Source organism: Rutilus rutilus (assembly GCF_951802725.1).
Source record: "Rutilus rutilus genome assembly, chromosome: 3".
Classification (NCBI taxonomy): domain Eukaryota; kingdom Metazoa; phylum Chordata; class Actinopteri; order Cypriniformes; family Leuciscidae; genus Rutilus; species Rutilus rutilus.
The window spans coordinates 7,758,784-7,774,261 of record NC_140211.1 but is presented as its reverse complement, the minus strand read 5'-3'; the positions used below and the strand labels follow the sequence as shown (position 1 = coordinate 7,774,261).

At 41.4% G+C, this 15,478-nt stretch overlaps 1 protein-coding gene across 1 annotated transcript; it reads left to right on the top strand.

Annotated features, from left to right (window-relative positions):
* Positions 1–11,762, top strand: trmt10b (tRNA methyltransferase 10B; the record flags this gene model as incomplete). The annotated part of the gene is given in 9 exon segments (XM_084404300.1): positions 1–81; positions 84–149; positions 226–331; positions 9,431–9,588; positions 9,623–9,820; positions 9,923–10,001; positions 11,041–11,108; positions 11,197–11,320; positions 11,413–11,762. Coding segments are annotated over 9 exon segments (1,017 nt in total). The 3' UTR covers positions 11,550–11,762.
* Positions 11,763–15,478: the final 3,716 nt, after the last annotated feature.

The window sequence follows — 15,478 nt, the reverse complement described above, 5'->3', positions numbered from 1 at the left end:
ATGGAAGAAGCGCAACACGAGAGCTGCTGTTACTCTGACGGAGCGTCGAAACTAAATGACGCTGCGGTCTCAGATTTACTGGAGAGTTCCTGCGCATCGACGTCGAGCTCGAGCCCGCGTGCGCCGACAGAGAGGACACCTCGTGCTCTGTAAGATGATGAGTCATAATATTGAGACAGAATTCATTTACAGACATTGTGTCACTTATTGTACTAACTTCTACAGAAAAATGTCACGCGCAAGCAGCGAAACTGGGAGAGAAGACTGGAGGTGAAAAGGAGAAAAAGAAAAGAGGAGAAACAAAGAAAGAAGCTCAACAGACTAAATAAAGGTGACCTGACCTTAATTAATATAAGTTACATAACAGGGTTAATCTTATGTACATTTTCATGTCCCTATCATAAACGTCAATTATCAGATGCAGTCAAAACAAAATGTATTCAGACACCTTGCTATCATAATTAATGAACTATAGTGTCCTGTGCCCATAGTAAAAAATATATAAAAAATAAACAAAGATATATATATACAGCAAAAATTATATTGTTTATATATATATATATTTATTTATTTATATATCCAGCAAAAATTGTTCAGACACCCTATATATATATATAGGTGTCTGAACAATTTTTGCTTTGACTGTATGTAATTGTATCCCACTAATTCAATAAATTTAGCTTTTGAATTTGTTTCTTTGTTTAAAATGCAAAATAACCCTTTTTATTAGTGATAGGCTACACCGAATTTTGTTTTACAGATTTTTTTTTGTTACATGTATTTAATTATAATCACTCAAATACAAGCGGATTTTTGTATATACATTTAAATTGCACAAAAGGCAGTATTTTTTATTTTATAATTGTGTTAACTTTCTACTCTAATTTTGTTGTTAAAATAGCCTATAAATATTTACAGCCAAACCAAAAATTATTCAGACACCCGATATCATTTTTTATCTTTTTTTACTAGTGGGCGCAGGACACTGTAAGTTATGATAGCAAGGTGTCTGAATACATTTTGGTTTGACTGAATATATCAATTATTTTAAGTATTCTACATTCTACTCTTCTATGCAATGCATACACCTATGGCTGTATCTAATTTGCATATTTATGTGTTTTTGGGACAACATGTAATTAAGAAAGACGTGTAATAATTGGGAATGTTTTCATAAGAATATTTATGTATAATTTATTTCCCTATTCACTTGTTGTGTTTCCCAAAATGCCTGATTAACATGATTTAAAATCCCCCTGTAGTCAATAATTGTGTTCCTTAAAACTCATCTTTGATCACCAAAATGACATATTTCAACGTTTTTTCCTTGGATTTTTTTTTATTCATGCCTTAAAATAGCTTGAATGTTAACTCGACACCCTTGCTGGTGTCATTTAGTATATGTGGTTCTATGAATATGCAAATGAGCCCCGTCTCCACTCTCTCACACCTGGGGCCCGTCGTACGTTGCTTAAAACATCCGAGATCAAATGAGACGTCCAAGATGATATCATCGTGCTAATCATGATCCGGCTAATTGGGTTCTTCGAACACACCTGTTGTTTATGATTAGTATCGCTGGATTGAGTTATCTGAGATAATTGCGCGTTCATGCGCTGGTTTAAAAGGGGATATGTATCGATAGTAGAAACATTGATCAGCAACGCTGCTATTGGCTGTTCGGCGTGGCCAAAGAGCGCGCTCAGTTCCCTTTCGAGGGAACTCGAACTGCGTCGGTGACGACACTAGGGGAACGCCCTTCAGCGTAGCACGTCTGAATTCATGAATGAAAACTAATCCAATCCTATTGGCGTTGCGTGATGACGTAGCGTGTGACGGCATAAGCGGATGTATACAAAAGCACGCCGGCACACAGAAATGTCAGCTTTTTGCTATTCAGCAAGCGCTCTGTGTGTGTGAAACAATTCTGTCCTATTTGGTGTTGTATGTCCTGTTAACTCTGCATTTCAATACAGAATCTAGTAACTCGGATCTCGCGTTTGCCGAGGCAGCGCGTTGATTACGAGTGTAGGCTACTTTGCAATAAGATTCTGTGGCTGGGATCTCGCGTTTGTCGAGGCAGCGCGCAGATTTAAGGTCTGCTTTGCAATACAGAATCTAGTAGCTCGGATCTCGCGTTTGCTGAGGCAGCGCGTTGATTACGAGTCTACTTTGCAGTTTGCGATACGATTCTATGACTGACATCTCGCGTTTGCCGAGGCAGCGCGTAGATTGAATGTCTGCATTGCAATACAGAATCTAGTAGCTCATCTCGCGTTTGCCGAGGCGCGCGTTGATTACGAGTCTATTTGCAGTTTGCAATAAAGATTCTGTGTGGGTGCTATAGGCATGCAGTTAGTCCCTGAAGGGTGCTGGCTGTGTTCATTGAGAAATAACTCGCCGCACACAGTGCGTTTCGGGTGTCTCAGCCGCGCCTGTTGACTTTCTTCTCGAGAGATGAAAGCCAAATTTATTGTGAACGACTCGAATCTCGCGTTTGTTGAGACAGCGCGTTAAGGGTCTGCAATAAAAGGGACACACGCGATCTGAGAAATAATACTGTTTGGGTGCGAGGCATTCACAGTCAGCTCCTGAGGGTGCTGGCAGGCTGTTCATTGTGAAATAACTCGCCGCACACAGTCGTGCGTTTCGGGTGTTTCAGCCTCGCACCTGTTGACTTTCTTCTCGAGGGATGAAAGCCAATTTGTAACGGCTCGCGTTTGCCGAGGCAGCGTGTAGTAGATCGTATAAATAAGTATTTAAACAGTATTCTGGTGCACTATCCAGTGTTTATGGCTGCATTTAATTCTGAGGAATTAAAATAATTAAAATATTATCTGACTTTAGAACTTGGTTAGATATTTTAATTCAGCCTAATATCTGAAGGAGAGTGTCGCTTCTAGAAGTCCCCCTCAAAAAAAAAAAAAAAAAAAAGCAAAAGCTGAGCTTGGGACTCTAGGCGGCGCTCTTGCCCAAGCCTCCTGAGAAGACGGATCTGAGGACTGTCCTTCAGGCCAGGAAGGTGTCGGGAGAGAGGTCCTAACTTATGTGAGACCTTGGAGGGCTGCCCCCCCCAAAAAGAGATCGATCGAGATCCTCCCTCTCACCGGGCCCTCAGGAAACTGGTGTCAGCATCCCGCCGCTAATTGCGCTTCGGGACACATCAGTTTCCAGCGAACGCACGCTGCTCTGTCTGCCCCAAGAGCTTGCGGCCAGGCAGCGCTGGCGTCCGCACACCGAGAGTCGTTTTCGATTATTCCCTGTCGGTCCTCCGCTTCAGGGTATCGTCAAGGGCTCTCACAAGACACTTGACACCAACCCTTAGGGGCTGGTTCCCTTGCTGAATTTTGTCGAGGCATGGCAACGTCTCCCCAATATTTCTCCATGGGTCCTGCACACTGTAGAAATAGGGTACAGGCTGCAGTTCCAGGCTGCCCACCAAAAAAGAGGTAAGTATCAACGGGGTGGTTTGGACTGCAGTAGACCCAGAGCAGGGTCTGGTGTTAGAACAGGAAGTTTACTCGCTGCTGGCAAAAGGGGCCATAGAGCATGTTCCCCCACCAGTCAGGGAGTCCGGATTCTACAGCCGGTACTTCATAGTTCCGAAGAAGGATGGAGGGTTGTGTCCACTTTTAGATCTGAGGCACTTGAATCGGTCTCTGAGGAGGTTCAGGTTCAAGATGCTCACTAATCCCATCATCGTGAGTCAAATTCAATCCGAGGATTGGTTTGTCACGATAGATCTAAAGGACGCCTACTTTCACATCTCCATCCTTCCATCTCACAGGAAGTTCCTGAGGTTTGCTTTCGGGGGCGAAGCTTACCAATATCGGGTTCTTCCGTTCGGCCTAGCACTTTCCCCTCGCACATTTACCAAGTGTATGGATGCAGCTCTAGCACCCCTGAGGCTCGAGGGCATCAGGGTGCTCTATTACATCGACGACTGGTTAATATTGGCCCAGTCGCAAGAGCTGGCGATTCGGCATCGAGATGTCGTCCTCGCCCGCATCCAGAGCCTGGGGTTAAGACTCAACACGAAGAAGAGCGTGTTGACACCAGCCCAGAGAACCACGTTCCTGGGAGTGGTGTGGGACTCGGTCACGATGCGGGCTCAGTTGTCTCCTGCTCGGATCGAGTCTATCCTGACCACAGTGTCCAGGTTAAAGCTAGGCCAAGCCATCACTGTCAAACACTTTCAGAGAGTGTTGGGTCTCATGGCAGCAGCGTCCAGCATGATACCTTCTGGCCTGCTACACATGAGAGCTTTACAGTGGTGGTTGAGAACCAAGGGGTTTTCCCCGAGGGGAAACCCATTCCGCTTGATAAGGGTTACGCGCAGAGGCCTTCGTTCCCTGTCAATTTGGAAGAAGCCTTGGTTCTTGTCCCAGGGTCCCAATTTGGGAGCGTTATGTCGCCGAGTATCTATTTCGACAGACGCCTCCCTCACGGGCTGGGGCGCGGTCATGGACGGCCGTTTTGCGAGAGGCCTCTGGCAGGACCATCATTCCTCTTGGCACATAATTGCCTAGAAATGTTGGCGGTGTTCCGGGCTCTGAGGAGCTTCCTGCCAGACCTCCACGGTCGCCATGTCCTTGTGAGAACCGACAACATGTCGGTGGTGTCTTATTTGAACCGCCAGGGGGGTCTGAGGTCGCGCCCTCTGTGCAGACTGGCGCATCAGATCCTCCTGTGGTCCCAGCGGAGACTATCGTCTCTCAGGGCGATGTATGTCCCGGGGGACCAGAATCAGGGAGCAGACATCCTGTCGAGGCAGGGGCTGAAGCCGGGGGAATGGCGACTCCACCCAGAGGTGGTGGAAGCCATGTGCGTGAGATTTGGCCCAGTGGAAGTGGATCTTTCGCGTCTCAAGAGACGTCCCACTGTCCACTGGTTCTCTCTCAGGCATCCAGCTCCGCTGGGGCTGGACGCCATGATGCAGACATGGCCGAGGCTGCGTCTGTACGCATTTCCCCCGATCGTTCTGCTCCCAGCAGTTCTGGAAAGGGTCCGTCGAGACGGAGTCAGTCTACTTTTAGTAGCCCCGTTTTGGCCGGCCCGAGTATGGTTTTCGGACATCATTTCACTCCTGGCAGGCCCGCCATGGCAGATCCCTCTGAGGAGGGACTTGCTGTCCCAGGCGGAGGGCTCAGTTCTCCACCCTCGACCCGAGCTGTGGAAACTGTGGGTCTGGCCCCTGAGGGGGCACAGTACCTAGAAGCCGGCCTGTCAGCTGGAGTGGTCGAAACCATATTAACTTCCAGAGCTCCCTCCACAAGGAAGTTATACGGCCTTAAGTGGAATGTATTTTCCGTTTGGTGCAGAGAGCGTGACTTGGACCCAGTTAACTGCCCAGTGGCTTCAGTACTGGAGTTTCTCCAAGACCGCTTTTCTGCCGGGCTTACCCCGTCCACACTCAAGGTTTATGTGGCTGCCATTGCGGCTTTCCACGCTCCCCTGAGTGATGGCCCGCTGGGGAGGCATCACTTGGTCGTACGCTTCCTACGTGGAGCCTGGAGGATGAGACCTGCGACTCGCACCAGAGTTCCCTCTTGGGACCTGGCAGTGGTTCTCGAAGGGCTGGCCGAGGCTCCCTTCGAACCACTGGAGTCGGCTGAGGCCAAGAACCTTTTGTTTAAGGTGGTCTTTTTGTTGGCCATTACTTCTCTGAGGAGGGTAGGAGATCTCCAGGCGCTCTCTATTTCCAATGGGTGCTTGGAGTTTGCTCCAGGCAACATTAAGGCCATCTTACATCCCAGGCCCGGCTATTTGCCCAAGGTGCCATCTAATATGGCACGGCCTATGGTTCTGCAGGCATTTCATCCTCCACCTCACGTGACGGCGGATGAGGAGAGACTTCATCTGCTCTGCCCTGTCAGAGCACTGCAGTGTTATATTCAGAGGTCCTCCTCATTGCGGAAGTCAGACCAGTTGCTGGTGTGTTTTGGGTCGCCCAAGAAGGGGCTTCCCGCCTCTAAACAGACCATCAGCAACTGGATTGTTCAGACTATTTCCCTGGCCTATCAGGTGCGCAAATTGCCTTCACCTATGGCCGTGAGAGCTCACTCCACCAGAGGCATGGCGTCCTCTAGAGCCCTCCTTTCAGGGGTTTCTGTCCATGACATATGTGAGGCGGCTGGCTGGGCCACTCCGCACACATTCATGAGGTTTTACAGTCTGGACCTTCCCTCTACACCCGGTGCACGAGTGCTTTCGTCCTAAGTTGTGCCTGAAGACAGCTTCACACTAGGATGAGCGGGGTTTGTTGTGGTATAGTGGGTATCTCGTTCCCCTAGTGTCGTCACCGACGCAGTTCGAGTTCCCTCGAAAGGGAACGTCTCGGGTTACGTATGTAACCCTTGTTCCCTGAGAAAGGGAACGAGACACTGCGTCGGTTCGCCACACCTCACCCCGCCTGGAGCACTTGCTTCATAGCAAAAGCTGACATTTCTGTGTGCCGGCGTGCTTTTGTATACATCCGCTTATGCCGTCACACGCTACGTCATCACGCAACGCCAATAGGATTGGATTAGTTTTCATTCATGAATTCAGACGTGCTACGCTGAAGGGCGTTCCCCTAGTGTCGTCACCGACGCAGTGTCTCGTTCCCTTTCTCAGGGAACAAGGGTTACATACGTAACCCGAGACGTTTTTCTCGAAGTTAGTAGAAGTTTATTCGGAATTTTAACGCCAGGGAACACCTCAAAGTCTGCAAAAGCCAGGAGAGAGGGCTGGCAAAACGTAGCAGACAATTTAAATCTGTTAGAAGTGGCCAGATGTTTTTATCACTTATTAGCTTATATTTTTGTATTTTAATAATTGCATAATTACTTTGTTCATTGTAATGTCAGTCACCACACTATAACATGGGAACAAATAAAAGTGAAGTACAAAAATATTCTACATAATGGCAATTTTTAGTTATATTATGGTCTCTTTTATAAAAGGCACTGTTAAATAAATGGTTGTCTGTTTATAAAAGCAACCAAGAAAAAGGCTGAGAAAAAAAAGAAAGAAAAGATCTTAGTAGCCTACACTGTAAAATCATTTTTGCTGCATTAAATTAAGGCCATATAGTCATTTCAACTGTTAAATCTTGAGTAAGGATGAATTGCTTTGACTTGTGAAAGTGAAAACTGATAAACTTATGTTAATGTAAAAATATTTTGCCACGAGTTATTGATCACATTTCTCCCGAGTGTAGTTCATTGTAAATAATGACATTGTGTTTTCCTCTTTTGTGCACTTTTACATAATACACCAACACTTGTATCTGTTCCCAACAAAGTGGTGGCTGAAATATGTGCAGTAAGTGGACATTTTCTAACTTTCCAAAGGAAAGAAAGTATAAGACTTTGTAATGTCCATTTGTTTCCATTGCACTGGACAGTGAATAAACCTGCTCAGATAACTGTCATATGGAGGACCTACCTGCAAGTGCATAAATAACTTTACTTAATTTATACTTGTATGCTTTATGGCTGCAATATAAGTTGCAGGATTCCACATCTACAGAAAGGCCTACAGAAGAGTCTGCACACACAGAGGAGACATAGGCCTACAGGTGGGCAGTGTATAGCCAACGTCTCCTTTTTATTTGTTGCATGAGGCATGTGTCTAATATCTCTTGTTGCAGGCACTTGACCACTGGCTTTTCTTTACAAAGAACAATTGAAATAAAACTCAAGGAACTAAGCATATTTGTCTTTTATTAAACATTTAATGAAAAGTGTTTTTTTTTTTTTTTTTTTTTGCCAATGTTGTGTAATATGGCACATGCAACAATGTCACAGGCCCTGACAGGTGTGCAACCCTCAGACTTTTCAGACACTGAAATCTTCCCATTAGTTATAGCCAAAGTTCATTTCATTGTGTGCCCAGGTCATAAAACACCTGTCTGCAGGCAGGAACATGTCATAATCACCTATGAACAAATGCAGTTCTGTTAGGATCAGCATAAGTGTATGTAATACAGTGAGCTTGATATTTAATTGTGGAATTTTTCTTAGCACTTTCAAATAATGTGCATAAATGTGAATCTCTGAAAATTCTCAAGTCATGCACAGATCCTGGCCATTTTGCTTTCACATTTGTGATATGGAAGATTTTAGTCAACTGCCTTTTTTTAATTTGATATAATATCACTAATCTGGAATATTAAGAATCACAATAGTAACTGGGCTGCACATTTACATGAAGGCCTTGATGGCAGTCTATGGTCTAGCCTATAGTCTATGGTACCAATCACGTTAGTGAAGCCTTAGTGACATATACTGTAATCGGCATGGTCATGATTGCATGATCTTCATAAAAAAATATGATAGCCTAAAAATACATAAAAAACTGCTTTAAAAAAACTGCTTTACACAACATTGGGTCTTAAGTGGCTTGGAAATGCCACAAAAAAAAACTAAAACTGTTTTTTAAACCTAAAAGCACCAGGTAAACTCCGATTGACACGACAGACAGCACTTGCCATCAAGTTCAAGTTCAATAGTGTAAAGGAAAGAGCCACTCGCAAATAATAATAAAAAAAAAAAAAACAGTTTGTGTTGTAGTTAAAGCCCGACTCCGACAAGTCGAAAATAAATGTGCGTTTCCAACAAATTAATAATGTAAACGACAATCTCACGAGTCACGAGAAAAAAATATATATCTCAGAAAGTGCACTATCGCGCTGTGCTGGACTTCCCGTATCAGTTCCGCTTATAAAGCCGCAATCTAATCCTGTTTACGTGAAATAAGCCTGCTCCCGAGCAGGTTTAATCTTACGGACCTGTTGCTATGACAGCAAGTCCAGGATGAGCTTCGAAGAACCAAACAATCCAAGATCATGCCAAATCGTCAATCAAATCCAGCTAACGGAGTTAGCGACGTACGAAGAACGGGCCCCAGCTCAGAGATCCACTCGTTGACGATAACACGTTGATCTGATTGGTTACAAGGTAGTTTGTGACGTCAGAAACACCAGCGATTTCAAAGCGTGTTTTTGAGACTGTCTTTGGTTCACTGCAGTTTTAAGGAGAAAATACTCAGCAATGGTGTCGACTTATGAATTTACACAGTTTGTCTTAAAGCATATTAAATCTTTAAGGGGGACTTTAAGTCCTGATGAAATCAATGTCGTGTTTCTTAACAGAAAGATATATTTTGATTTGAAACCCCATAACATTTTCCTGAGATGTTGATTTCTGACAAACCATTTAAAAATTAGTCAGATTTAAATGATAATAACATAATATTATCATATTTCCATAAGAGTGCCCATAAAGAGTCCTGAATGTGCTCTTTACAGGACATCCAGACCTAAAACTGTGACATTCAGAGAAATTCGCTAAAATGTAATGACCTCTACCGAGGAAAAAGAGGATATTGCATTATGATCTGATTGGAACCAAGAGTGTTTTTAATTGACTGGATGTGTGTGTTGCAGAAGTGAATGAGCTGCAGCTGAGTAAACGTGTCATGAAAGCCATTACCAAAGAAAGACTGGAGGAGGCCAGAGCAGCAGGATTGCGTCTGTGTGTCGACCTCAGCATGACCGACCGCCTGACAAACAAAGTCAGATTCACAAACACACACACACACACCGTTTGACAGGTCGATGCCTGACCGTGATTTCTAGATAACAAGTGTGGGATTTATATTCAATCATACTTTTATCTTGTGGGAAATCAGTCGTCTTGCAGGTCAGATCAGGCGCCTCTACGGATCCAATAAGAAATCCTTACAGCCATTCCACATTTTCCTGACAGAATTCAAAGAGGACAGTCTGCTTTATAAGGAGTGCGTTCGGATGAATGACGGCTTCCTGAATTATCTGGTTAGAAAGGATTCCTAAACTGATCCTCGCCTAACCTTCAATAGTACAAACAGAAGCACAGAAATGAAATACAGTAATAATGATGTTCTCCGTGTCCCACAGATTGATGTGACGGAGGAGAGCTGGTTTCATCTGTTTCCCTCTGAAGATGTGATATATTTAACCCCAGACGCAAGTGAAGGTTCATATTGCACATATTCTATACTGAGTTAGTTAAGTCATCGTGAAAACAAATGCACCCTGTTTATGTTTAATGCACTTTCCTGGTTTTTTGGTGTGCGATTAATTGGTGCACACTACTCTGATAATCATTTTATCAAAATGGCGAAACACTAACAAGTGTTTTTTAATTGTATAACCACAAATTATGGTATAACCATTAAATGTCTGGAAGAAACTAGCCAAATTTAAGCAAATGCACTTCTTAAAAAGCCATTGGTGTCTCATCAAAAGTCAAAGACAGAATTACGTTTTTGGCAGAATGTGGAGTGATGAATCACAATGAAACATGAGCGAATCTGTCTTTGAAAATCTGCGGGCAAAACATAATAATAAATGCATCTCTATCACAGTGAAGCGTGGAGGAAGAAGAGTGTTTTTAGCAGCTGGTAATGATGAGCTGCTTCACTGGAAAGTCATTTAATGCTGTGAAGGACAGGAGGATATTGCAGAATGGCTTGATTCCCATAAATGAAAAGAGGAATGTTGTTATTTTTCAATGCGTCCAAATTGCAAAGACAAACGAGAAGTGGCTTGAGGACAAGTCCATCAGGCTCATGTTTTGGCCTGGTCAGAGTCCAGATTTGAACTCGATATAGTAAATATTTAGTCTTACATTAAACTCAAACGAACTGGAAGACATTTTTCAGCAACTCATGTTTGAAGCCATTAACATTGAGTTGAACAACACTGACTCCTCGTCCTGTAAAAAACACTCTGCACGTTGGGAAAAGCTAATTCGTGCTGTTACTTTATCTACAGTATTTGTGCAATTCTTGCTAATTTGCTGAGCAGGGTTAGCAGGTGACCCTAACCTAACCCTAACCATTTAAAATGGTTAAGACCATTAAAAGACCACTAAATATTTTGCCATTTTTGGCTCGGCTCATTTTGATTAGTCAAAAAGTTCAGATAAAACCAGTGTGAATGCAGTAATAAGTAATTTCTTTCTTTTAATTTTAATTCTGCATAAATTGATAATGACTGACTGTCCCTGTTAGCTTTGGAATATGTGGAGGAAGATAAAGTTTATATCCTCGGAGGTTTAGTGGATGAAACCATACAGAAGGTGAGACTCATGCTGGAGAATTTATTGATGAGAGATTTCATAGTGAAGAAAGGGCTGAACTCAACAAGATCTCACTGCTTTCTTTAAGAAAATAAGCTTCACGAGGGCGAAAGAGTTTGGCATTCGCATGGCGCGGCTGCCGATTGACGAGTACATGGTGAAGAAACCAAACCCCAAAAACTTCCACTCCAAAATCCTAGCCATCAACCAAGGTCAACGCTTTCTCTGACTACATTTCTACACGCTGCACCCATAATCCTCCTCATCCCGAGTGTGTAATTCACTGTGTGCTGTTGTGTTTCAGTGTTTGAAATCCTACTGACATTTCGGGACACCAAAGATTGGACTAAAGCACTCGTCGCTGGTATCCCTCCTGGGAAAGGTTACATGTTGACCTCGGCAGCATCTACAGACGTGATAAACTCTCAGGTAGAGCTGTAGACAGAGCAATATACAGTGACAGTGTTACAAAGTCATCTATATTAGATAACTTAATGTCTGACCGAAGTCACTTGAATCAGTAAGATTCAAAATACTTGACTGCATCTTTTTTATCATGTTTTATTTATGTTAAAATGCTCTCAAGGATGGTTTCTGCAAAGTCAAAAACTGAACTGATGGATATTTTGTCTGCATTAAAGCCACTGGATCTTATCACTGATATATGCAGTTTAATGTCTCTCCTTTCTTTTTTACTGTATTATTGTTTTCAATGTGACATGGATCACATTACAACAATAGCATCTCCTTGTTCATCTTTGTCAGAGCTTCAGCATCAAATTTACTGGTAGTTAAATTATTTATGTTAATATTATACATTAGGACCTGGTTTCACAAACAGGGCTAAAGGCCATTGCACACTGAAGGCCATTGCACACTGAGATGTTAAATATAGCCTACAGAATTGTTCTATAGTCTAATGCAATTAGGCTACATCAGATTTGACTTTAAATTACTGAAGAATTAAGGCCATTGCACACTGCAATACAGTATATATACAATACTGTATACAGGTTATATTTTATTCAGTGTCTTTGTAATCCGCATTTTGTTTTTCATACAGTACTTGTGCTGCGAGACGAAGTGTATCAACTTGTCAGACGTCATTCTGGATTTTGTCGTTCGCTTGTATGGTGGCTCTGAATTTTCAAAAAACCTCACAAAACACTGGCTGTGGATGCGAAAAACGCAGAAACCCAATCCGATTTTTTTTTTTTACGGACGAAAGTTTCGGATGCGAATTTCGGACTCAGTGTGCAATGGCCTTAATTCTTCAGTAATTTAAAGTCAAATCTGATGTAGCCTAATTGCATTAGACTATAGAACAATTCTGTAGGCTATATTTAACATACATTTTTAAAAGGTATATTTTTAATGTAACCTTCTCCCTCTACACACTTTGGTAAATTCAAGAATAATTCATGCAATTGTATATTGTTTATTTGAAAGCATTAAAAGTGCAGTTTCTTGTCTCTCCTTGTATTGTTCAAGTGGTTGAGGTTGATATGGGATTTATTAATAAGTAAACCAATGCTTTCTAAAGATTGTCATTATTACATTAATCTAATTACACTGTTGAAGATGTCATTTGTAGTTAGTAATACAAGTAACTTACCCAACTGTTATAATATCTGAGGTGAAACTGGAAGAATAGTATGTTATTAAACCTAATTTTAATTTTCATGTAGGTGCAATCCTGCAGGTATTAAAAAAACATGGCAGCAGCTGAAAATTAAATATAAAAACATAATTCAAGCAAGTAAGGCTTGAGCATATCATGGGTGTAGGCTACCTGACTTTACATTTTACATAACTAAATAGCATCCAGTGTCTAGCAGTGCAGCATCATTTTCGGCTGAGGGAATTCCTGAAGGGACTTCAGAGCCAGTCACTCCCGAAGATCCAAGGGCCTCATAAAATGTAAGAGGTTTACATTTGTTATTTTTTTATATAGGCTATTTTTGATATTTCCATTTATTTTACTTTGGGTCGGGTTTTTTGTTGGTCCCAAATTATTCTGATGGTAATATCTGTCTGTTGGAGCCTCCTGTCCCAACAGAACCCCAGGCAGTTGTAAGTAGCCTATCAATACACCAGAAATGATGACAAATAGTGTTATAAAGTGTACTCAACCAAATGCTCATCACATGGGGATAAAGAGTTTCTGCTGCCACAGAGAGGCCTACAGAGGTAATGTTAATATTATGTGTCTACACATCAAACAATCTACACATTCAGATTTTTTCACATTTTTATGTGGATAATCTAAGTTTAAATAGTATAAACAGGTATTCTTATCTCTCCCTCCTTCAGAGTGTGGAAGAACAGCAGGAGGACGGTCCATCAACTTCTGGTGCACAGATGAACACAGTTCAGTGATTTCTAAATGCCACAGTTTAATTCTGTAGAATTTGTTCAGAACTACATTATGCAACTTAAAATACTACTGTATTTTAAGTTGCCAGTTAAGGAGTTATATAGACTTCATCTTATTAAAAAAAAATAGAAAAAAAAACTGCAGTAAAAATAGCAATATTTGATTTATTAATAAAAGATTAATTTTATTAATAAAAATGTACTGAAAGAATGAATGAGGTGTTTAAACACTACTTCCTCTTTAAAAAAGGGGAGGAGACCGATAGAAACTCTGGGTTTACCGAAGAAAACCTGCTCCCGACCAGGTTAGGTTCACAGAGTAAGTTGCCATGGTAACTGACTCTGAGTATAAGTTACCTCTCTTTCAGAAACGGGCTTGACTTACTCTGCTTTCTCAGGTTTAACATACCTCCCATTCTGAAACAGAAAACCCAGAGTTTCCCTCATTTTCAGGGTTAACATACTCAGAGTTTTCACTTAACCTCCTTTCTGAAACAGGCTCCAGTTAAAATGTATAAGCTTATAAAACATTTTTATAAAACATTTTACCCAACAATGTAAATTCTCATCATTTACTCACCCTCAAGTTGTTCTGACTAAACCTGTATGAAATTTTTTTCTTTTTTTTTTCTGTTGAACACAAAATAAGATATTTTGAAGAATGTCGGTAACCAAACAGATGTTTTATTTTCATACTATGGAAGTCAATGTTTAAATGTATGAAACCTATACGTATTCTTTTTTTTCTAACAACATCAATATTACTCTTCAATGTTTCACTTTTACTCTACAAACACATTTAATTTCAGAATTATTGTGTGTATGCGCGAAAATGATTCTAAACAAAACGCCAGAGGGAAGGAACACGTGTGTATATGAGCGTAGGAAAGATGCTGGATGTATTCTACAGAAATTTCAGACAAATATGACTAACAGATGCGGGAAAAAATCAACATAATTTCATGTGTAAAGCAGTGGCGTGGCGTGGGGAAAATTTCTGAGGAAGCCAATTAAGACACAACCTCTAAGCTGTGTGATTTAAGGGGTGGGGGCAGAAAATCATACTTTACCAAATACCTTTTTTTTAGGTATTTTAATAAGATAACGTTACTTAAAATATGTATGAAAAAGTGAGGATGCCTTCCCTTGGCCTCCGCAAGCAAACGCCACTGGTGTAAAGCCACTACAGTTCACTTTCAGGTCAAAACGGACTCGAACGCAAAAGGTGTAACCTGACAATTTAGTTTGTTTACAAATCTGGTTGTTTCTGAAAATCTGAAAACAAATTTATGTTTATTTTGACAGTCTTAACACACAAGATTTCATCTTCATACTAAAAACTATGGGTAACACTTTAGAATACTGTTTCTTCATGACTAACTACGCACTATAAACATTCTAACATTCATTAAAGATGTAGTAACACTTGAGTCAACCTTACGCAAATCTCAAAAGCTTACAATGACTTAAGTCAACAGGCGGTTTTCCCAAAATTGAAATTTGTTTAGGTAGGGCGCCACCCTTACGGGAAGAAACAGAAATGTTTCACATAGGGTAAGTCTTGTTATTTCATTAAGTCCGTTCACATTTTAAAGCAACAACAACAATAATAATAAAAATAACTTCAGTCTCTTAATGTCCAGAAACACGACCTCAGAAATGAGCAAATGAAAAGATTATTTACAAATGAAACACTATTGCGTTTGCACACAGTCCATAAAAGTTCAACAGTGGGCCTTTTTAATAAAAAATAAAACTAAATAAATGAAAAATATCCCAAAATATGAGTTAATAGGCTATATAATGAAAACGAAATTAATTCAAACAAAATAAAATCTAACAGAAAGAAAGAATAATAATCGTGTTTGCTATGGAAGAGTGGGGTCGTTTGATGTTATCTGTCAGAACGCGGGGAAGCCTGTATGTTCCTTTTAGCTTTTGGTGATCACAGTCGGAGAAAAAAGAAAGAAAAAAAAAAAACAGAAGCAACCACC